General features: G+C 39.9%; 1 protein-coding gene across 5 annotated transcripts in view; it reads left to right on the top strand.

Moving 5' to 3' along the window:
- The window catches only part of LOC136875367 (cyclin N-terminal domain-containing protein 1), a 265,579-nt gene that overhangs the window by 11,935 nt on the left and 229,486 nt on the right, over window positions 1–24,158 (top strand). For 4 of the 5 annotated variants that reach the window (XM_067148918.2, XM_067148920.2, XM_067148922.2 and 1 more), the window contains exon 2: window positions 16,902–17,088. In XM_067148918.2, the coding sequence (XP_067005019.2) occupies window positions 16,902–17,088 (187 nt within the window). Of the gene's footprint in view, window positions 1–1,636; window positions 1,785–16,901; window positions 17,089–24,158 lie in introns of those variants that run through there. The other variant, XM_067148921.2, reaches the window with a different exon arrangement.

The raw sequence follows: 24,158 nt of genomic DNA, 5'->3' as shown, positions 1-24,158 counted from the left end.
GAACATTTTCCATGATTCCTTCCTTTTGGTAGTAATATCTTGCAATGTTTTGATGTGATTGCGAACTTTATCCCATTCTTTAATACCAATCAAACTTACTCGCTCTTCTAAAAATCGTTTCATGTCATCTAACTGAAATGTTGTATTGTTTCCTGCTACTCATTGTTTAATATCTCCTCACATAAGCTCTATTGGGTTTAAATCAGGGTGGTACAGAGGAAGGCACAATACAGTATGACCATGTTTGGCCATAATATTGTCAATTTCAAAAAGGTTTATGAATTTTAATCAAATCATAAAGTTGGATTTTGCACATTTCATCATGAAATGCATTGTTTTATAACCAGGATGGGATTGAGAAGGAGGTCTGGTATTAGTCTCTTAGCCAGCTTTGGTATTTGTTGGCATTCATCCTTCCATAGTAGTCTCCTGTTTTCTGTTGGGATTTGAACACTAACACTGCTCCAGGAAGCTGCCTCTGTGGATCAGCGGTAGAGTGTCGGCCTCTGGATCCCAAGATAGCGGGTTCAAACCCGGCAGAGGTAGTCAGATTTTTGAAGGGCGGAAAAAAGTCCATTCGACACTCCATGTCTTACGATGTCGGCATGTAAAAGATCTCTGGTGACACATTTGGTGTTTACCCGACAAAATTAATTAAATCTCAGCCATAGACGCCCAAGATAGTTTCGGTTTACTCGGTCTGCCATCTAGTGGGGGCCTAGAGTAAAACGGAACGTCGAAATTGACGAGCAGACAGCCAGATGGCGTCAAATTGAAATGTCTGCACACGGTAGCTGAGGCCATACGATGATTATTGATTATTGCTCCAGGAGTGAAAGCAGTTTGTCCTACAGCATGAACTGCCATTAGTCTCTGACGCTTTGAAATCAGCGCTGCATAACCTGCTGTGGAATCATCATCCGAGTTCTTTGGTCTAGTATGACTGCTGTAAATATAAGTCTCATCTTCGTAAATTATTGGTTGCCTTTCTGCCTTGTATCTCTTAATTTTAAGCAAATATGCTAAGTACTGAGATCTAATGTCTTTTCTCTCTATCAAAGTTGCTCTGTTGTTTTAGGCTTCTTTCACTTAAAACTCATATTCCTCAATATTAATGGCTGGTGCTCTCCCCCCCTTGAAGTTAATATGTTTGCAAAGTTCTGGCAACACTTCATGAATCATAGGTAGTCTTTTCTGTAATGTAAAAATCATACATTGTCTGGCGAATCACACACTTGTCAAAATCATTTACTCGTGTCAAGGGTTTAGGAACTTGGTGATGTTTGCCAGATGTACCAAAGGACCTTCCTTGATGATTCTATTAACAGACTTTTTTGATATACCTGTTGCTTTTTCCATTTACTCTTGTATATTTCTTAAAGGTATGGATACAGTACCAACCTTAGCCTCACTTCCACGAAAGTGTTCGTAAGTTATAAACTTCAGGAAAGTGTTAACATTCCACACCACTTCCTACGTTTGGCTGTGCAGTGCTTTTTGAAGAAAGTTTGGAAAGAATAGGCATCATTCCAGTTTTTCAATATTTACTTTTAGTCCTAGAATTAGCCCTACAACACTTTGTAATTTAACACAGCTGAAGTAGCGCTGGAGCAAGAGATACATGTAAGTGTTTCAGGGGAAGTTACTCACAATTTTATCACTATGATGACACTGGAAACAGCAAAGTTCTTACTATGACAACCACATCTACACTGGCTGAGGAAAAGCTACGTGCATGCGCAGGTCTGGCAAGTCCGCTGACTGGCAAACATACTAGTGCACAGGTGAGGACTATGGGTTTAAATCAAGCGTCTGAGCTGTATGATTCTACTTCATTCATAGAATCATTTATTTGGCCTTGAAAATCAGCATTATCATTAGACACACTTAAACAAGGCATATTTTTTTAGTAAGTACCGTTTTTATGTAGGAAAAAAATGCAATTTTTCAAACAATTTTTTTTTACACATAAGCCTGTACCTTAAACTAATTCTTATCAGAAGTTCCAAGCATATTAAGGCACTTGTCATATCATGAAACCAACTTCTGAATTCCATCCTCATAGAAATCTACTGCTTGATGTACCATCCGCTGCATCACGGTCGTTTTTAGGTAATCATCATCATGGTGCTGACCTCCTAAATGCTTTTACAAGTGCAGGAATAAGTGATATTCACTAGGGCTAGGTGCTAGGAGAGGACTCTACAGAGGATGATCAAGTTGTTCCCAACCAAATGAAGCAATGAGGTCTCTGGTTCGATTAGTCATATGATGAGGTTGCACACTGTATTGAAGCAAAAGAGTCTTTCTTATGAGCATGCCACACCGTTTGTTTTGGATTGTGCAACAGAGTTTACATATGGTCTCACAATATGCCTCGGCATTTATTGCGTCACCCCGGTGCAAAAAATCCACAAATAACACACCCTGCCTATCCAAAAACACAGTGGACATGAGTTTAGCCAGCTGAAATTGTTTGCTTGCTCTTCACTTTCTTGGGTGATGTTGAGTCTCCATTCAATGGATTGCTTGTTTGATTCCAGCATAATTTACGTCACCCATGTTTTGTCACCGGTGACAATTCGGCCTGGGAACACATCACTTTAATTACTGTACTGCTCAGGGAAAGTCAAAGCACTGCCAACGTGCTTGGTTTTGTACACCTCTGTCAGCATCCCCGGTACCAAGCGCAAACACAACTTTCAATAATCTACGTGTCCTGACACAGTTTCATAAAGAACACTCCTTGAAATTTCAGGCAGCTTATAACTTAATGACAAAATGGTAAAGTGTCTGTTTTCTCGAACCTTTGCATCCAAGTCTTGAGTAATGACAGATGGTCGCCCACACGGCCTTCAGTACGGCCTTTTAAATGCTCCAACCCATTTTCTTACCATTCCTTCACTCATAGCGTGTTCTTCCTATACTTCACTAATTTGCTGATTAATTTTCAGCAGCTTTCACATCTTTTGCATCACAGTGCATACTTCACACTCAGCGGGACCATTAATTGTCAGAGGCAATTTCAGTACGCATACGTACATACGAGCGAATGCTTCTGTAATGGCATTTGTGACTCGCCTACAGATGTACCTACTGAGCATGCATGCTCTGAACGATGGCTGAAGCACTGCAGTGGCCATATTTAAAAACTATACTTATTTTAAAACATATTTCTTACATAAAGAGGCCTATATACATTGTTTGAGTCATCAGTCCAAGACTTGTTTGATGCAACTCTCCATGCCACCCTATTCTGTCTAACTTTTTTCATTTCTGCATAACTACTATATCCTACATCTGCTCTAATCTGCTTGTCATGTTCATACCTTGGGCTAAACTCCCCACCATTCTTACTGCCTAAAGTTCCCTTAAAAACCAACTGGACAAGTCCTGAATGTCTTACGATGCGTCCTATCATTCTATCTCTTCTTCTCAACAAATTTAGCCAAATTGATCTCCTCTCACCAATTCGATTCAATACCTCTTCATTTGTGATTCAGTCTACCCATCTCACCTTCAGCATTCATCTGTAACACCACATTTCAGAAGCTTCTATTCTTCTTTCTGAGCTAGTTATCATCCATGTTTCACTTCCATACAATGCCGCAATTCAGATAAAAGTCTTCAAAAATATTTTTCTAATTCCGATATCATTGTTTGAAGCAAGCATATTTCTTTTCTTAAGAAAGGCCTTCCTTGCTTGCTTGCTTGTGTTAGTCTGCATTTTATATCCTGTTTACATCTATCATCGTTTGGTGACTACCCAAGTAATAATATTCATCTGCTTCCTTTAAGGCTTACCAGGCGAGTTGGCTGTGCAGTTAGGGTTGCGCAACTGTGAGCTTGCATCTGAGAGATAGTGGGTTCAAACCCCACTGTCGGCAGCCCTGAAGATGGTTTTCCATGTTTTCCCATTTTCACACCAAGCAAATGCTGGGGCTGTATCTTAATTAAGGCCACGGCCGCTTCCTTCCCAATTACTTGGCCTTTCCTGTCCCACCATCGCCATAAGACCTATCTGTGTTGGTGCGATGTAAAGCAAATAGCCTTTAAGACTTCATTTCCTAATCTAATATTTCCTGCATCACCTGACTTTGTTTGACTGCACTCCAGTTACTTTTGTTTTGGACTTATTTATTTCCATCTTGTACTCCTTCCCCAAGACTTGTGTCCATACCGTTTAGCAATTTCTCCAGATCTTCTGCAGACTGAGATAAAATAACAATATCATTGGCAAATCTCAGGGTTTTGATTTCCTCTCCTCGGATTGTGATTTCCTTTCCAAATTTCTACTTGATATCTTTTACAGCCTGTTCTGTATAAACATTGAAATGGAGTGGGGACAAACTGCAGCCATGCCTCACTGCTTTCTGGATTGCTGCTTCTTTTTCAAAGCCCTCAATTCTTATCACTGCAGACAGATTTTTATACAGATTGTAGATAATTCTTCTTTTGCGGTGTCTGATCCTGATCACCTTCAGAATCTAAAATAGCTTGGTCCAATCAACATTACTGAATGCATTTCCTAGATATATGAATGTCATATATGTAGCTTTGTCCTTCTTAATTCGATCCTCCACTATCAGACATAAAGTCAGGATTGCTTCACATGTTACTACATTTCTTCTGAAGCCAAATTGATCTTCTCCCAACTCAGTTTCAACCTGTCTTTCCATTATTCTGTAAATAATACATGTTAAGATTTTGCAGGCATGTGATACTAAACTAATGGAGTGGCTTGTCAACACTGGCTTTCTTGGGAATGGATATAAAAACATTCGGTCTAAAATCAAATGGCATTTCTCCTGTATCATACATTTTACAGACTAATCGGAATAACCTCGCCATGCTGGTTTGTCCTAAGACAGTCAGTCATTCTGAGAGTATGTCATCAATTCTAGGTGCCTTGTTCCTATTTAGGGCTCTGAAAGCTCTATCAAATTCTGACCTCAATTGGGTCTCCCATTTCATCATCATCAAAAGCTTCTTCTTGTTTCAGAACTGTATCATCTACTTCTTTCCCTTGATACAACTGTTGGATATGTTCCTGCCATCGTTTTTGCTCTGTCTTCTTTTCCTAGAAGTGTTTTTTCTATCTGAGCTCTTAGATTTTCCTGTATGCAGCATCTGTCTTTCCTAGGACTATACAATCTTCAACATCCTTGTACTTCCAGGGAGGGGAAGAAAATGGGGGTGAGTTGTAGAAGACAGGTGTTCTAATGTTCTAAGGGGAAGGAGATTGCAGGCTAAGGGCTCTATTCAGGATCAGAATTCAGGACAGGTGTCTGTGCGAAATCAGTACGAGTCACTCCAGGTAGAACAACAGAGGGAAGATGAGGGACAGGGAACTGTTGCTGAGATGTGTGAAAGTAGGAGGAAGGAAAAAGGTAGGAAAGGGAAATGTAGAGTAGAGGATAGGAAAAGACAGGTGGAACAGGGTCATGGGAAGGAAAAAAGGGAGGAAGAAGTAGCTTCTGCAGCTATCAGGAAAGATAGGGCTGACCAGGAGGGGAGGGGATCAAGTGAGGTGGGTAGGGTTGAGGCTCTGGTCATGGGGGATTCCATTGTTAGACACGTGGGGAAAGTGTGTGGAGGAAAGGGAACCAGGGTAGAATGTTATCCAGGAATTATGTTGAGGAAAGCAGAAGAGAGGGAGGAGGGGAAGGAGAAGGTATGTTTCACGTTGGTACCAACAACGTAAGGCAAGCTGATATAAGTACCAACATAGTTGGAGATGTGTGGTATCTGGTAAATGCAGCACGGGTGAAGTTTAAGAAAGCGGAGATTGTTATTATTGGAATACTGTGTAGGAGGGATACTGACTGGAGGGTGATTGGGGATTTAAATGAGACTATGGAGTGGGTATGTGGGAAACTGGGAGTGAAATTTCTAGATCCTAATGGGTGTAATTTATGTCTATCACCCTTTCCTTTATACACAGGGCTTACTATAGCAACTCTCCATTCATCTGGTATAGCTCCTCCGACCAAACAATAATCAAATAAGTACTTCACGTGGGGAATGGTACTACATCCCAACCCATTGTCTTTAGTATATCCCCAGAAATCGGATCAATTCCAGCCGCTTTTCTAGTTTTCAACTTTTGTATCTTATTGTAAATGTCATTGTTTTCATATGTAAATTTTAATACTTCTTTGCCCTTAGTCTCCTCCTCTATCTCGACATTATCCTTGTAACCAACAATCTTTACATACTGCTGACTGAATACTTCTGCCTTTTGAAGATCCTCACATACACACTCCCCTTGTTCATTAATTATTACTGGAATGTCCTTCTTGGAACCTGTTTCTGCCTTAAAATACCTATACATACCCTTCCATTTTTCACTAAAATTTGTATGACTGCCAATTATGCTTGCCATCATGTTATCCTTAGCTGTCTTCTTTACTAGATTCAATTTTCTAGTAAGTTCCTTCAATTTTGCCTTACTTCCACAGCCAATTTCTAACTCTATTTCTTTCCAGTCTGCACCTCCTTCTTAGTCTCTTTATTTCTCTATTATGATAAGGTGGGTCTTTACCATTCCTTACCACCCTTAAAGGTACAAACCTGTTTTCGTATTCCTCAACAATTTCTTTAAACCCATCCCAGAGTCTGTTTACATTTTTACTTTTGATTAGTACTGCAACATGACAAATAGCATGGTTCTATTTTCCTAGCGATAAGTACCATTATGAGGGGCCGATGACCTGGATTTTGGACCCATTTCGACTCCAAGCATCGTAGATTCATTATTGTGCTTTAGACGCAGTCCCTTGGTCAGTAATACTATTATTTAACGCTAGATTCTGGGAATGTGGGGCATTGCGGGTTGGATCCACTGATTGTTTTAACTTCATATCCATCCATTCATTCTTCGTCCTCACGTTTTTAAATCTGGTCATTGGAGGATTCTGGATTTTTAAATTGTCATAACATTTCGTCTCATTTCGTACCATTAGGGGCCGATGACCTAGATGTTAGGCCCCTTTAAACAACAAGCATCATCATCATCATCATCATCATCAAACTTTTCTTTCACTCTTATGAATGTTATACCATAGATATCTCTGCACAATTTACAAATGCCCTTTTAAACTTGAACCATTCCTCTTCCACACTTCTCAGTTCAGTGTCTGGAATGTTACTTTTCAGAATTTCCTGAATATTCTTCTGTAGGTTTTTATTTAATTTCTATACCTTTATTTTTTTCTCTCTTGTCTCATTTATTCTTTCCAATTTTCCCCACTTTCATTCTTGCTACCACTGCTCGATGGCGTACATCGAAAACTTTTCCTGGAAGAGCTTTTATAACCAGTAACTGTCTACAGTTTTCTTTTTTTGACCAAAAAATAATCAATTACCATCTTTGTCCTTTCACCCCAATCTTATCTTGTAATCTTCATGCTATTTTTCTTTCTAAACCATGTATTGGCCACAATCAAACCATTTCTTTCTCAAAAATCTACCAGTTATTCTCCATAATTTTTTTTCTTATATCCACAAGGTCTAATTACTTCTTTCAATTTCCAGCTGCGCATTTAAGTCAGCCGTCACTATCACTTCCACATCAGTAATTTCTTTTTCCAGTTTCTCGAGGAATTCCTCAATATCCTCTTCCAGTGTTCTCCCTAGGACCTTTTTAATGGGCGGACTGCCCTGCTGTTTTTACAGACTGCTGGGCTGACATAACCTAGATATATGCTAGTTAGGCCTACATAATATTAATACATATTTGAGTCATTGGGTGCTCCAAATTAAAACGTGATTACTGTGAAACTGTTTATTTAAATGATAAATCTCATGGTGTCGTGCGCGAGCGGTGTCTGGATTAGCGTGGAATCGCATCCGAGCACTATATTCCGCATAACATAGCAAACCCGTATGGCACTCCAGGCCTAAGCCCGCTGTTAAATTATTATGAAGGAGCAGTAGAACACTAGAAATTCAAAATACTCGGTTTATGTCTGTTCGTGATAATAACACTAAAATAGTTCACTTTTGCAGTTAATGTTTACCTGCCTGATATAAATGTTAATGCCCTGAGGCGAATAAATGGAAATTTTTACATAGTATTCCCAGTCCGGCTACTCATGCCTGCCACCCGGCTGACAAAATTTTTTGGGGAGAACACTGTTCTTCTCTGTTTTTGGTCTGTGCTGCGCACACTTGTACATTGACATTCATTCCATTTTGCAATCACATCTGAACTTTGATCATCCTATCGCTTATGTAATCCCCCATTTCTACATACTCTTCAAGGGTTCCTTTAATTATCCCCACTCCATTTCTTGCCCCTTGTCTATTAGTCCAATATAGTATGTATCCCTTTCTCATTTTCTTCCTTCCTTTCCCCTCTACTTTGCTCAGTCCCATCATTATTACATCTCCTTTCTCCATAAAATCAATAATCTGTTCATCGTTCACCATCAGGGACATCACATTGACAGTCCACACCTCCATTGTGATGGTCACTGGTCACTCACTTCTCACAGTTCCTGCATCACCCAGAGAACATTGCCTGCAGGATACGCCCTAACCTTTTCTGAAAGTGATTTTTTTGTACCATCGTAAGTCTACACTGTTATTATGATGGAGTCGCCACTCCCCAAGACATCTTAGAGCTGTTGCCAGCAGTTCTTCAGACTGCTGTTTACATGGAGAACAGACGGCTTTTGTAGCTGCTCCACTGGTGGACAATGCTACAACTGATGGTTTGCCACATCCACCATCTGTACTTACTAAAGCCCTCTTTCTCCGTCTTTGGTGCCATTGAGGTCTTTACTTGTTATCCTAAGCTTGGACCCATACCAATTAGTACTCGCTGAGTCATTGTGCCCTGCTCACCTAGGCAAGGTTGCCACTCCCTGAAGTAGGGCTGTCTCTAAAGAGGGTCCCTATTTGTTACCTGGAACACCCCTCACAATTAACTAGAAACCATTGATAATTTCAATTGACTGTAGGAGCAAGGACTGCAGGAGCAGTTACCACACTTGGGTATACTGAACCAGACACAGTTGTTGAAGTGTGGACATAGAGGGCTTTAAATTAATTGATTCTCAGAAAGAATTTATGCAAAGGGGGAAAGTAACAATTTGCTCTCAATTCAATTAAAATAATGTGATTAGTTTTGAAGGTGGTATTAGCAGAAACCAGAAACTGACACTGATTCTCATATATTTAGCTTATTGTTTTTATCCAGTAATATACAAAGGGTACTTGGGAAAAAAGGGGAATGTCAGTGTAAAACAAAAGATGAATTAACATTACCCATATATACTTTATGGTCAGGAGAATAGTTTAAGACAACGTACAACCAAGTAACGGGAATAGTCATAGAAATATAACAAGTTTAAGAATACATGTACAATTGCTGAAAGGGGAATGTCACCACAGAACAAGAAACAAAGGGGGAATGTCAGTTTGGTATGTGGTAATAGCGATGGATTTCCAAAAGAATTTATCCGCTAACGACGTGTATTACCGTAGACAGCTGCCACCGTTCTCCTTCAATATACATGTTTTGTCTAGTGGACACTCGGTATTCTATACATACCCGGAGACAGTTGCACATAAAGCAGCAGATGAAGTGTGTTCTATGTTACATCATTTTATATTTTGTGAACTTGGGGACAAAATAAAACACTTGACAATCCTCTGTGATTCTGCATGTAGACAGAACAAGAACTGGACTGTTTTCATATTTCTCTACTTTATAGTACATCATGCCAAATGCCTCGAGTCTGTGAAAATAGTATTTCCCTTCGTGGGCACTCGTACTTAGAGTGCGAAAGAAACGTGGCACTAATTAATCAGAAATTTGCAGCTGAAACGCCACAAAACTGGGCGGATCATTTTAGGAGTGCCAGAAATAAGCCCTTCCCTTTCCAAGTAATCGAAGTTGAACAACCAATGATTCGTCAGTGGAGAAAGTTCTTGACTCCCCTGTACAGAAAAGTTTGCCCTTTTAAAACAAGACCTATAAGGGAACTTGTCATCTCCATTGAGCATCGACGATTCATGGAATACAGAGACAGTTACAATGGCCATTAGGAACGGCCTGTTGTAAATGCTCAAAAATCAACTCCACACTTCCCAGAAACACCAGTTAGTGAGTTTGTTCTTCCGGAGGCATCTTATGAACGTTAGTGCAAGAGTTAGTGTACATGAAGTTGCTCTACATTCGCAAACATGCTGGCAATATTGATATTTTAAATTTGTAATTTATTTCTATTTCAGGTTTACATTTAATCTCTGCAACAAAATTTTCTGATCTGCGCATCCTTAGACCATTTTGTGGACCGGAGGGAAGGTCATTCACTGATACACTTCCTCACTGTTAATTGACAGGTTATTTTTTAGGTTTCGTTAAAAGTGACATTCCCCTTTATTTCCATGATGATGTGTTCATAAGACTGACATTCCCCTTTATTTTCGTGACAAATGTGTATTTACTTCATTTACCTTTTTTTTTTTTCAATTATAAAACTTAATTCTATGTTTTCATTATCATTTATTTACAATACCAATACATTAGGCTAACATTACATAATATAATTCTTTATGTGCATGTATTACTGTAGACAGTATTTAAGGTTGAAACTTTCAAATTTAATTATCTCATTTTGTAGAAAATATGACATTCCCCCTTTTTCCTGTGTACCCTTCATATGTTGATATGATGCTTGTATTAAATTAAAACTGTGAGGTTCTTCAGTCAGAACTAATTCAGTATAACAGAAATGTGGAAAATACCTGTAAAAGAAAGCAGATTATACCTGAAAAATATATAATTAAAAAAATTGTGTAAGTATCTGGGACTAGCCATTGGAAAATGCTCCAGAACATGAAGTACGTTATTATCCTAGTATTTGCTTAGAAAGAGAGAATGGAAACTAAGGGATTTCTGCTGCTATACACTGTTGTTCATAAATATCTGAATATTAGGAGGCAGTTGTGATAGTCATCTGATTTTCAGAGGCTATGTAATGTTGAAGAACTGATTTAACTTTTCACTATGATATGTACAAGATATGTAAAATTAATCAATAAAAGGTATCTTTGGCTTGTACAAATTGCCAAACGCTTGTGTTTTTAATGATGCCCTGAGTAATAGCCACTCATCCACCATGCATCCATGTCCAAGTTCACCAACTAGTGCTGGCAAAATGCATGTAATACTGCACTCATTGTTTGCTTTTGTCCCAGAACTTTTAATGGGTAAGGAATTTGATGATATGATAGGCCACAACTGAAGTGGAGAACTGTTATATCTTAACCCCTCACCACGGTGAATTTAAATGCCCAGTTGTCTCTGTGCTGTGGAAGGAGTTCTAAGCGTGGTATTTAAATTTTCTCAGATTTGTGCAACATTTTGTTCAAAGCAGAATAACTTTCTTACTATTTTATGGATTTCAATAATACTGTAACGAGTTGGCGGGGTAGTAGGATCAGTTAACACTAGACTGGTAGCTTCAATACTAAGATTTATTAGCTAGGCACTAAACTACACACAACTTTTGCTCATAACACACACTTACTCAGTTCGCGCGCGCTCTCTCTCACTTGTTCTCACACTACACAGTTTTACACTCACACACAAGGTCTCGCGTTGCACGGCTACACGTTCTCTCCTTCGCCGACAGTCCGCACTGTAGCACACTAGTCCGATAATCACGGCAGTTCACATACTTCACTACACTGGCAGTCGCTCACGACTGAACCACACCAACTTCTCAGTCTAACTTTCACTAACTCCAGGCAGGTCGTTCCTCTCTTATATACCTGCGCTGGCTCTTCTAGAATCGTCCGGATGCTTAACGGATCCAGGAACATTGCGAGATGGAACACTCCAGATTAATCGTGGAGTCATTTCCATACTCAATCTACTACGGGACCGCGAGTGGAAGCGAGTGGGGCTGGCCTAGCACTTAAACCCTGCTAGTGATTGGCACAGTTGAACCGTAAGGGGTGGGTCTATACGGTGCCGGGCCGGGCCCACTGCTAGTTGACATGGCGGACGCTATGACCATTACAATACTATCACCTGCATCTTTAAAAAGCTCTATTCTTTTAGAAAATATGATGTTATCTTAACTCACCCCAACCCCATAGCACTACAGCCCTGAAGGGCCTTGACCTACCAAGCAACTGCTGCTCAGCCCGAAGGCCTGCAGATTACGAGGTGTCGAGTGGTCAGCACAACAAATCTTCTTGACTTTCTAGACCGGGGCTGCTATCTCACCATTAGATAGCTTCTCAATTTTAATCACGTAGGCTGAGTGGTCCTCGAACCAGCCCTCAGATCCAGTTAAAAATCACTGACCTGGCCGGGAATCGAACCCGGGGCCTCTCCGGGTAAGAGGCAAGCATGCTACCCCTATACCACGGGGCTGGCTGAGGTTATCTTACCTTAATAGTTAAATTTGGTGTGGAACATATTGAAATATCCCTCAATGCAAAGACATCCTTGACACCATTACATTCTGCAACTGCTTTGTTCTGAGGTCCAGGGTTCCCTATAAAACAGTTCTATTTGATCCATGTAATTAGACAAGTTCTCTCATGGAAATGTATTAACTGTGACATGCACATTGCCATTCTGCGCACTGTCACTTGTATTCAATTCTGAACCAAGGACTTTGCATACAACGAAGGCATCCACATCACTTCAAATCACAATCTGAATCTAACAAACTTTTGTCACAATCACTCAGCTGTTCTCTTAAAATACCCTCTATTTCCTCATTCGATAACCTGCACTTGCTTGTAGAAGCCATCTCCACTCACGTCAGACGGAATGCAAAGACAGCTAGTGATAAGGAAAAAAGATCAAAAAGGTAAAAAAGAATCTCAAGAAAGGCGTGAATAGACAGAATTTATGATTATGTTGACAGTCTGGTTCTTTCCTGATAGTAAAGAAAGGTATAATCCAAGAAGTGTGCATAGATGGCACTAGATAGCAAACAACTTCTTGGAATGTCACTTGAATTTCAGTGAACAAAACACTGTTGAAATAGGAATCAAAGTATATCATTCAAAAGCTTAAACCTTCTTCTTCAAGGAGAAATGAGTTAAGACACAAACGGCTTTGATCGTAACTGCTAGATCGCAGCAAACTGCACGTGTGTACCGTGCAAGCAGTGCTTGTCACTCCACCACACGTGATGCTCACTACATGATGAGCACTGCTCGGCACTCCACACTGACAGGTTAAGAAGGCAATTGTGTTCCCATAACATGTTGCCTGATGTTGTCGTGCTGAAATTTGGCCTTGGGTTGGTCTGTAAGAATAGAACCCATACTGGTCTCAGACCGTTATTGATATTTTGGCCACTCATGCTGGTGGCATGGATATGTACTGGAGATAATGTGGTCTTGTGTCCAGTAGCACCCCAAATCATAATTCCTTGTGCTGGTAGAGAATGCCTTATGAAAGTATAGTCCTGATGACAGCATGCATTATCGGACAAATCAATTGGTCATCATTAATCACCACTGGTCTGCATTTAGGGCAGTCACCCAGATGGCACACTTCCTATCTGTTGTTTACCTAGTCTTTTCTTAAGTAATTTCAAAAAAGTTGGAAATTCATCGAAGACCTCTCGTTGTAAATTATTCCAATCCCTAATTCCTCTTCCGATAAATGAACATTTGTGCCAATTGTCCTCTTGAATTCCAACTTTATCTTCATATCATGATCTTTCCTACTTTTAAAAACACCACTCAGTGTTATCCATCTACGAGGGTAATCCCAAAAATAAGGTCTCCTATTTTTTATAAATACAGAACTTTGTTCGTGTGGCTGTTGGTCACAATATTGTGAAGAGAGTTTCCTGCCCTTGCATATAAACATGTGCATGCCGCACTGAGGCACTTGTCTTGGCTTACAGCCGTTGAGAAAGGAGCTCCTGTTGGATGTTGCCGCCAAGTGCATGGATGTAAAAAAAAGTTCTTAAGTGGTGAGAGAGTTTGCAGCCGAATGGACTGAAATTCATGACGAACAAAGGAGCAGGAGACCGTCAATTTCCGTCGAAGCAGTCAGGAAGATTGAGCAAATCCTGTGTGAAGATCGGCGAATCACCCTGGATGGTCTCTGCACTGTGGTTCCTGAGGTTTCCCCAAGCGTGGCTCACAGAATTTTAACAGAAAAGTGAAATACTGGAAGGTGTGCGCAAGATGGGTGCCAGCACCAACGACGAGGTGAAAGATGAGGTTCACAACTTGCTGAACAGCATGGCGGTGAGCTGGTATGACATGGGCATACAAAAACTGTCACAGCGTCTACAAAAATGCTTCGACCAAAATGGTGATTATGTAGAAAAATAGCTAAATGTTCAAGCTGTAAAATGATGTAAACCATTATAGAAATAAACAGGTCTATGTATTTATGAAAAGATCGGAGACCTTATTCTTGGGATTACCTTCGTATTAATGTTATTCCATGCCCTCAATCCACTTACAGCTTAGAACATCCTGCTTAGTCGAGCAGCTTGTCTCCTTACTACCAAGTCTTTCCAGCCCCAAGTTTGTTGGGAAACACCCGGAACAAATCGTGCTGCTTTTGTTTGGAATTTCTCCAGTTCTCGAATCAAGTAATTCTGGTGAGGGTCCCATGCACTGGAAACTTACTCTAATTGTGTCCTCTTCTGTATATCATTACTACAACCTCTAAGTACCCTCACAACCATATGAAGAAATCTGTAACCTTTATTTACAATCCCGTTTATGTGATTCCCACAATGAAGAACTTTCCTTATCTCAAGGTACTTGCAGTGACCCCCTTGCAGTACTTTTACCCCATCAAGACAGAAATTAAAACTGAGAGGACTTTACCTCTTGGCGAGACTCATAACCTGACTTTCCACTCCGTTTACCACCACGTCATTGTCTGCTGTCCATCTCACAAAAATACCGGGCGAGTTGGCCGTGTGATTAGGGGCACGCAGCTGTGAGCTCGCATCCGGGAGATAGTGGGTTCGAACCCCACTGTCGGCAGCCCTGAAGATGGTTTTCAGTGGTTTCCCATTTTCACACCTGGCACATGCTGGGGCTGTACCTTAATTAAGGCCACGGCTGTTTCCTTCCCATTCCTAGGCCTTTCCTGTCCCATCGTCGCCGTAAGACCTGTCTGTGTTGGTGGAACGTTAAGAAAAAAAACATCTTACAACATGGCATGGTCAGGTGTTTTTTTTTTTTTTTTAGTCTCTCGCTATCCTATAACTTATTTATTTCTCTCTGCAGTAACACATCACCTGTAAAGAGCCTTATCTGAGATTCTAGTCATATAAAAAATGTACATAAGAAAACATAAAGGTCCTATAATACTGCCATATGAGACCCGCCTCTTGATCGTTACAAGATAAGCTAATGCTTCATCTACTCTAATTCTCGTTTCTCGAAATTTAGCCAGTCATTCAACCACTCTTTTGTCTAGTCCAGTTACACTCATTTTTATCAGTAGTCTCCCATGATCTACTCTATCAAAAGCCTTGGACAGGTCCAGTCCATGTGATCTTGGGGATCTAAAATATCTACTACATCTTGCTGGAATCCTACAAGTTGAGCTTCGGTGGAGGAACTTTTCCTAAATCTAAACTGTCTTCTATCAAACCAATCACTGTAGTAATTCCGCAAATATGCCTAGTATATTCAGAAAGAATGGTCTCCCAAAGCTTACATGTCAAGCTGTGTGACCTGTAATTATTGACTATGTTTAACACCCCTTCCTTTGTACACAGGGGCTACTATGGGTATTGTCCATTCATCTGGGGTAGCTCCTTTACGCAAACAGTAATCAGATATGGCGCCATATCCCAACCGATTGCTTTATTATTTCCCAAAATCTTAACCATTTCAGATGGGCCCATCATGTTCATTCTCTCCTTCCTTTCGTCTATTCAACAGAGTATGGTTCTTGGTGATCCTATGGATCATGCGTTTCCATTCAGCTCCATTTAAAGCAGTTTTTTTTTTCCAGTTCAGTGATCATCATGCCATTTTCTCCTTTGACACCAACTAACCAACGTGATCTTGACCTTCCAGTTCCTCTTTTCACACCCACCATTCAGAGTGTGACATCCTTTTGCAGGGAGGTACTTCTCATTGTGTCCAAAGTAGGATAGCTTTTGTCTCACTCTACTTCCTTTTAAGATGATTTTTGGCTTGCTGGAGTCTAAGATTTCCTTATTACTAATTCTGCCTGTCCATGCTATTCTCAGCAGACATCACCATCACCAATCTGTGTTCATTGAAGAACATACAAACATACTGTACCTTCTTGCAACATCACTGTTTGATTCTCCATTGCACCCTACCAGTCTTGTGGTGATCTGTTAATGTTAATCTTTGGAAAGGGTAACTAATATGCAAGCCATACTTCCTTCTTCAAACCAATCTTTACATATCTTTGACAAAAGAGAAATATTGCAGTTTGCTTGAACTACACATTGTAGTGCCATGCCAATGATGTGCATCTGTCTAACTCACCAAATTGTTTATGCAACAGTCTTACATGCTGACATGACTTCCTTAAGGGCTTCTATAGACAACTGGTAAATAAGCACAGAGAGTTTGACTCAAAACAAAGACATATTTAATCAATTATCACTCATTTTATATCATGTAACATTGTATTGCCAAAAACTGCTGTATTGGTTAGAATGCACTGTTAATCACTTCATCAGCCCTCCATAAAAACCTGTCTTGTGAAGCTCAGACCCTATCCTGATTTGTTCATGATATTTACATATTTAGGAACAGAAGTTCAGCTTGAGTCTCAAGTTTTGCAGGTTAAACCTTATTGGATATATGTGCTTATGCGTAACTGTTTGGAATTCACCTATATGTTGTACCTATTTGTGTTTGAAGTACAAGAACAATGCTCTCCTATTTCTCAGATCATTTGATTGAAGACTGGTGGCATCAATTGAAACTTCAAAACAAAGCATATTTTAAGATCCAGAAAGCAGACGATATACCGTATTTTTCAGTTTCACAAAAGATGGTGCATTCTGTATTTACTATTGGAAATATTCTCCAGCAGACTATGGATGTACAGTTCCTGACTATTGAACTACTTGATAGGTAAGTTCATTTCTGGGTTGGCTAGAAAATATTTTCATACAAGTGTTCTGTTCATCACTGAGTTCGTAGACAACAAATAGTTTGTTTATATTTGTTCTTGATACTATTTTGAAGAATGCTTCAAAACAAAAAAATGTATGTAAACACAGGGGCTTTCTGCTAGTGCACTTCTGATATGTTGATATATTGTTTAAAGTTTGGGTCAGTAACGATCAGTTCGTACCATTCATCTTTTAATATTTAACTTATGTGGGTTACAAGCTTTTGCGATGGCTGTTAGTTTCCCGAATCACGGGTTATAAGGTTATGCAGTGCTTCATAATTATCATTTAGTATGTTACAATATGCTGGAAAATAACCTTTCTGAAAACAAAAAATGTGAGTAGTAACTTATAAAAAACATTTTAATGGAAAACAAGCGAGTATTAACCCTTTCATTCCCATAAAGAAAAAAGAAAAAAATTTGAATTGAACACAGTGCATAAAACTTCTACTAATCACCATTTAATATTAATGTTATTGCTAATATTTACAATGTAAAAATTAATTATGTACAATAATTCTAAACAATGTACAGCAAAACAAAGGAAATCATAATGTTTTCTTTCTCAAGTCTTGTGACATTATTAACACCATTCACCGATTATTACTAGTCTTCCACTGAAAAGTTTTCTGCATTACAGACTTCAACATAAAAGCATTTCATTTAATTGGCTACGTGAGGTAGCGAGTCATAATAATGATAACAGTCCTTCGGAAGGACTGTTTTCAGCTCCTGGAGGTGCTGAAATTTCTGGGCAGTTACCTTCCTCCTTTCTTTCTGAAGAAGGGGATATTTACACTTCTCCACCAATGTAATTCTTTAGGGAAGAATAGTCCAGTCATCATCAAAACTGAGCTTGTAACATATCTCACCAGAAGGATGGTACATGAAGGACCTGATCTGTGTCACCTTGTCCTCTCTGAGCCTGACACTGTGGTACCTGAAAAATGGGCACGGTATATAGATGCAAAGATACTACCCCAAAAAAGGAACTTGAGATTTAAGATTAATTACCTTTCCAATAAAAGTGTACATTTTTTCATACCTTTGGTGAGCTTTCGCTGAGAAATATCAGAAGCTTGAGCAGTCCATCCACTTGGTTTCATAAGGGAAGGGCGTTCTTCTGGCTTCTTTTGTTATCAAGAGGCAATCACTGGGGAGATGAAACTCTCGATTTTTCAGTTTCCTTTTAATGCAGCTATGCAAAGAATCATACTCAAACTGTGATAGTCCTTTCTCTAAGAATTTTTGGACCACAGTTGTTGAAATTCTGATTGAAAAATCCAAAATTCCATTTGCCAAAATTACGTTGTGATTTTGGTAAGTGCATCCATCACTATACAAAATTATTTCTTTTGATTCACCACAGTTCGTCAGAAGGTAATCTATAATGCATGTAATGAAGGTGGAAGCACTTAAGTCAGCATCTACTTCAGAAAACCAGTTACACACGGTATGACGGCAGTGAAGTTGTAGGCGCCGAGTTTAGCTTTGTAAAACGTAGTACTTGCTGTAAGACTCGGTGCAACTTTTACAGCCTGCAAATCCATCGTCAAGTCCACAACTTGGTTGTCTTTAGCCATTCCTTTTTCCTGCCGAGCTCTGTTCTTCCTTATGATATGCTCCTTCCAGTTACTTTCACTCAAATTTCTAACTTCGTACTTCACACACTCATTACATTTGCCCTCCTTAAGTTTGTGAAGTGGGTGTTTCTTTTCGTTAAACATTGCTACAAATTTCTTGCTGCTGACAGGCTTCTTGCCAAACATCCCACATTCAATGCAGTACATACTGTAGAGCTGGCTGAGTGAGGTAATATTTTGTACCAAATATAATTTAGAGCTTTCTTTTCTGGCATAATGTGATGATAATTTGGGCAAAGAATCAAATAAATAATTTAATATGCGGTTTCTGTCTCCTCTCTTGGGCAAAAATTTTTTTCCTTGCGTGGTTCTGAGTCTGTTGAATCACACACACCATGCTGACCCTTTCTCACCCAGTCAAGGAGTGAAAATTCACACAGTCTTAAGAGAGGCAAGGAACATTGTTTTACACACCAGAATAAGCTCATTATCAACAGTTAAGTGACACAGAAGGAAGATGTTCTCTGTATATCTTGTTTTGGTTTAATATGCTGCACATTACTCATAACATAAACCTTTCTCTGTTCCCATGTCATATCCGAACAGAATTTACGAAAAATAAGTTCCCTAGTTTCATCAGAAATTGTCACATTTTTTGCTTGGTGATACAGTATTCAGATTGACACCATGCTCCCTCAGGCCTGTTAATATTTTGGACAGCGTTTTTACATCCCCAGGGAAGTAAACCCAACATAGGGTTGACCCTGCATCCGTAGCTTTTTATTCTTCTCCCTCTTGCCCAAAGCTCTTGGAATAATTCTGTTATTCTCATCATCACCACCTGAAAGCCTGTTTTCATTTGAAGTTTCAGCAGTAATATTTATTAAAGAACCATTCTCAGATTGCACACATTCTTCATCTGGGGTTGGTAGCTGTGCAGGAGATAACTCCATAGGTTAATTCAATTCTCCCTCTTCCACACGCGGTTTTGATGAAGATTTCTTCCCAGCGTTTAGCAGCTGGTCGAGTGGAACCTTGTCTAATTTCCTGTGTTTATTTTGAAAATATAGATTTTGTTCACAAAACTGTTGTTATTGTTGCGAATAAAACTTCATCTGTTTCATTACTCTAATTTATTTCATTATGACCTAATAAATGCACATACACTCTCTCTCTCTCTCTCTCTTTCTCTCTCTCTTTTCTAACCAGCTGTGAATGGCCACACTTACTAATTACTGTCTGTTTACAAATCTCTCTTCTGTGCACACACCGGGGAGTCCCAGCCAGATGGAATTATACACCTCAGGACGGCTATAATCCCTACTTTCACTTTATCCACGTCCAGTCACCTCCTACAGCCGCTGTGCGTAGACCGCTGGATTTGAACACAGTGCCGCTGGGTACACGACACATAGTGACTGTTCGTTGGTTTGATTCCACGGTTGTGTTGTTTGAGTCATCAGTCCAAAGACTGGTTTGATGCAGCTCTCCATGCCACCCAATCCTGTGCTAACCTTTTCATTTCTACGTAACTACTGCATCCTACATCTGCTCTAATCTGCTTGTCATATTCATACCTTGGTCTACCCCTACCGTTCTTACCACCTACACGTCCTTCAAAAACCAACTGAACAAGTCCTGGGTGTCTTAAGATGTGTCATATCATTCTATCTCTTCTTCTCGTCAAATTTAGCCAAATCGATCTCCTCTCACCAATTTGATTCGGTATCTCTTCATTCGTAATTCAATCTATCCATCTCACCTTCAGCATTCTTCTGTAAAACCACATTTCAAAAGCTTCTATTCTTTTTCTTTCTGAGCTAGTTATCGTCCATGTTTCACATCCATACAATGCCACGCTCCACACAAAAGTCTTTAAAAACATCTTTCTGATTCCGATATCAATGTTTGAAGTGAGCAAATTTCTTTTCTTAGGAAAGCTCTTCCTTGCTTGTGCTAGTCTGCATCTTATGTCCTCCTTGCTTCTGCCATTGTTAGTTATTTTACTACCCAAGTAACAGTATTCATCCACTTCCTTTAAGACTTCATTTCCTAATCTAATATTTCCTGCATCACCTGCCTTCGTTTGACTGCAATCCATTACTTTTGTTTCGGACTTATTTATTTTCATCTTGTACTCCTTACCCAGGACTTCGTCCATACCATTCAGCAGCTTCTCGAGATCGTCTGCAGTCTCAGATAAAATAACAATATCATCGTCAAATCTCAAGGTTTTGATTTCCTCTCCTTGGATTGTGATTCCCTTTCCAAATTCCTCTTTGATTTCCTTTACTGCCTGTTCTATGTAAACATTGAAAAGGAGGGGGGACAAACTGCAGCCTTGCCTCACTCCTTTCTGGATTGCTGCTTCTTTTTCAGAGCCCTCGATTCTTATAACTGCAGAGTGATTTTTATACAGATTGTAGATAATTCTTCGTTCTCGGTATCTGATCCCAATCACCTTCAGAATCTTAAATAGCTTGGTCCAATCAACATTATCGAATGCCTTTTCTAGATCTACGAATGCCATGTATGTGGGCTTGTCCTTCTTGATTCGATCCTCTTAAGATCAGACGTAAAGTCAGGATTGCTTCACGTGTTCCTACATTTCTTCTGAAGCCAAATTGATCTTCTCCTAACTCAGCTTCAACTTGTTTTTCCATTCTTCTGTAAATAATATGTGTTAAAATTTTGCAGGCATGAGACACTAAACTAATGGTGTGGTAGTTTTCACACCTGTCAGCACTGGCTTTCTTGGGAATAGGTATAACAACATTCTGCCGAAAATCGGATTGGACTTCTCCTGTCTCGTACATCTTACACACTAAATGGAATAATCTTGCCATGCTGGTTTGTCCTAAGGCAGTCAGTAATTCAGAGGAAATGTCATCAATTCCAGGTGTCTTGTTCCTATTTAGGTCGCTTACAGCTCTGTCAATCTCTGACCTCAAAATTGGGTCTTCCATTTCATCAGCATCAACAGCCTCTTCTTGTTCCAGAACCAAATTATGTACATCTTTACCTTGATACAACTGTTGGATATGTTCCTGCCACTTTACAATGGCGAAAAATGAAAGTATCCTCCAAATCAATACATCATATATTCCGTCATTAGACGGAGTAAACAAGATCAGACATGTTTCGGCTCGTTTGAGCCATCTTCAGTGAAAAAAATTAGGGGGGTTGGAATAATTTACATAATATGAGTTGAAAAAATGCTAAAAAAACATAATGGAAGCGCAAATGAAAAAACAAACAAAAGAGAGCCTATACGGAAACAAAATTAGCACAAATATACAATATTTACATCAATATGCAGAGCAAAAAACAACTTATTGTGACAAAATTCAGTGAAACAGGTGTTAATTTGAAATAATAATAGATACTAAAAACTGCGTTAACCTAAGAAACAAGGGAATGAGAAAACAAATGATGTAGATGGAATGAATAATAGTAGCTTTTTTTTCTGCCATCTTTCTGCTTTGTCTTCTTTCCCTAGAAGTGACTTTCCATCTGAGCTTTTAATATTCATACACCTAGATTTCCTTTCTCCAAAGGTTTCCTTGATTTTCATGTATGCAGCATCTACCTTCAATCAATACTGATCTGCATTTAGGGCAGTCGCCCAGGTGGCAGATTCCCTATCTGTTGCTTTCCTAGCCTTTTCCAAAATGATTTCAAAGAAATTGGAAGTTTATTGAACATTTCCCTTGGTAAGTTATTCCAATCCCTAACTCCCCTTCCTATAAATGAATATTTGCCCCAGTTTGTCCTCTTGAATTCCAACTTTATCTTCATATTGTGATCTTTCCTACTTTTATAAACGCCATTCAAACCTATTCGTCTACTAATGTCATTCCACGCCATCTCTCCGCTGACAGCTCGGAACATACCACTTAGTCGAGCAGCTCTTCTTCTTTCTCTCAATTCTTCCCAACCCAAACATTGCAACATTTTTGTAACGCTACTCTTTTGTCGGAAATCACCCAGAACAAATCGAGCTGCTTTTCTTTCATAGAACCATACGACCTTCGACATCCTTGCACTTCTCCTTCAGCCATTCTTCCTTAGCTACCTTACACTTTCTATCCACTTCATTCTTTAATCACCTGTATTCTTTTCTTTTCTGCCCTCTTCATTTCTAGCATTCTTGTATTTTCGTCGTTCATCAGACAGATTCCACAGACAGTCTAGTAATTCACACAGTCACATGCAGTGAACAACTAAACAGCTCAACAATATTCAACAACAGGAAGATACTCACAACAGCGAACATTAACACAGGTGCATTAACCTTCACACTCGCTCTGCCCAGTCCACAGAAATACACAAACACAGAATACAGTCTTCTGTTCTGTCGTCTCCAGTCCACCCACTCACTGGTCTCTCCGACACCACAACAACAGCTCGCTCGTTCAGACCTCCGTGGGACACTAGCAACAGCCAACACCTTTGCCGCTCTCAGGCCTCAGGGACTCTGAACTTTGGAGGATGGGTTGGCGACCGCAGGACCCTCAGCTGAGTCCTGGCATTGCTTCCACTTACTTGTGCCAGGCTCCTCACTTTCATCTATCCTATCCGACTTCCCTTGGTCAAGACTTGTTCTTTTCCGACCCCGATGCTACTAGGTTTGCGAGGGCTAGGGAGTCTTTCATGTTCACGCCCTTTGTGGCCTTTGTGTTTCTTTGACCGGTATCTTCATTTTTCGCAGTGTCGGATCCCTTCCATTTTTTCCCTCTGATTAGTGTTATATAGAGGATGGTTGCCTAGCTGTACTTCCTCTTACAATAATCACCACCACCAATCACCACCATCTGCCGCTCTCAGCCCAGCCACCATACCCCAACACACTGACTTCACCTCGGAGCCCAACTGTCACTCCGAGCCCAGTACTGATCCCGATTCCAACACTGACTGACTGTTTGCGGCTAGCCTCCCTTTTTATAGCTTGCGTGATTTGACCCAGAAATTTTGTGATGTCACTAAAGGCAGAATATTCCTGTTGAATCTCGAAGAAACTCACAGGTAAGCTGGCCGACGAGAACAATACATGGGAAGGCCAGCCCCACCCTACAAGCCAGCTGGGAGATCTCAGGTAGTCTGAGTCACTCGCCCCTTCCTGGAAGTACCGAAAGTGGCTACCACGGGGCTGACACATAACAATACAGCTGTTCAACTTCTTTGTCACTAACTGTACAATCACTAGGCCATTCATCCAAATCCATAAATATTCTTGAATTTAAAACCGTGCTCATATTGAATTAGCACAAGAAATAACATGATACTCTGACATTAGAGCTAACAGACAAACATCATAATCATGAGTTTGAATAATCTCACAGTGTTCTAAACATGCACTTCTATTTCAATACTTAACAAACTCGCTGCATGGAAGGACGAATGATAGATGTTCTTCTTTTCTCTAATGTTTCGATACATGCTAG

Source organism: Anabrus simplex, chromosome 6 (assembly GCF_040414725.1).
Source record: "Anabrus simplex isolate iqAnaSimp1 chromosome 6, ASM4041472v1, whole genome shotgun sequence".
Taxonomy (NCBI): domain Eukaryota; kingdom Metazoa; phylum Arthropoda; class Insecta; order Orthoptera; family Tettigoniidae; genus Anabrus; species Anabrus simplex.
Note: the sequence above shows the minus strand (reverse complement) of the source record. Positions and strands in the feature narration are given on the sequence as shown.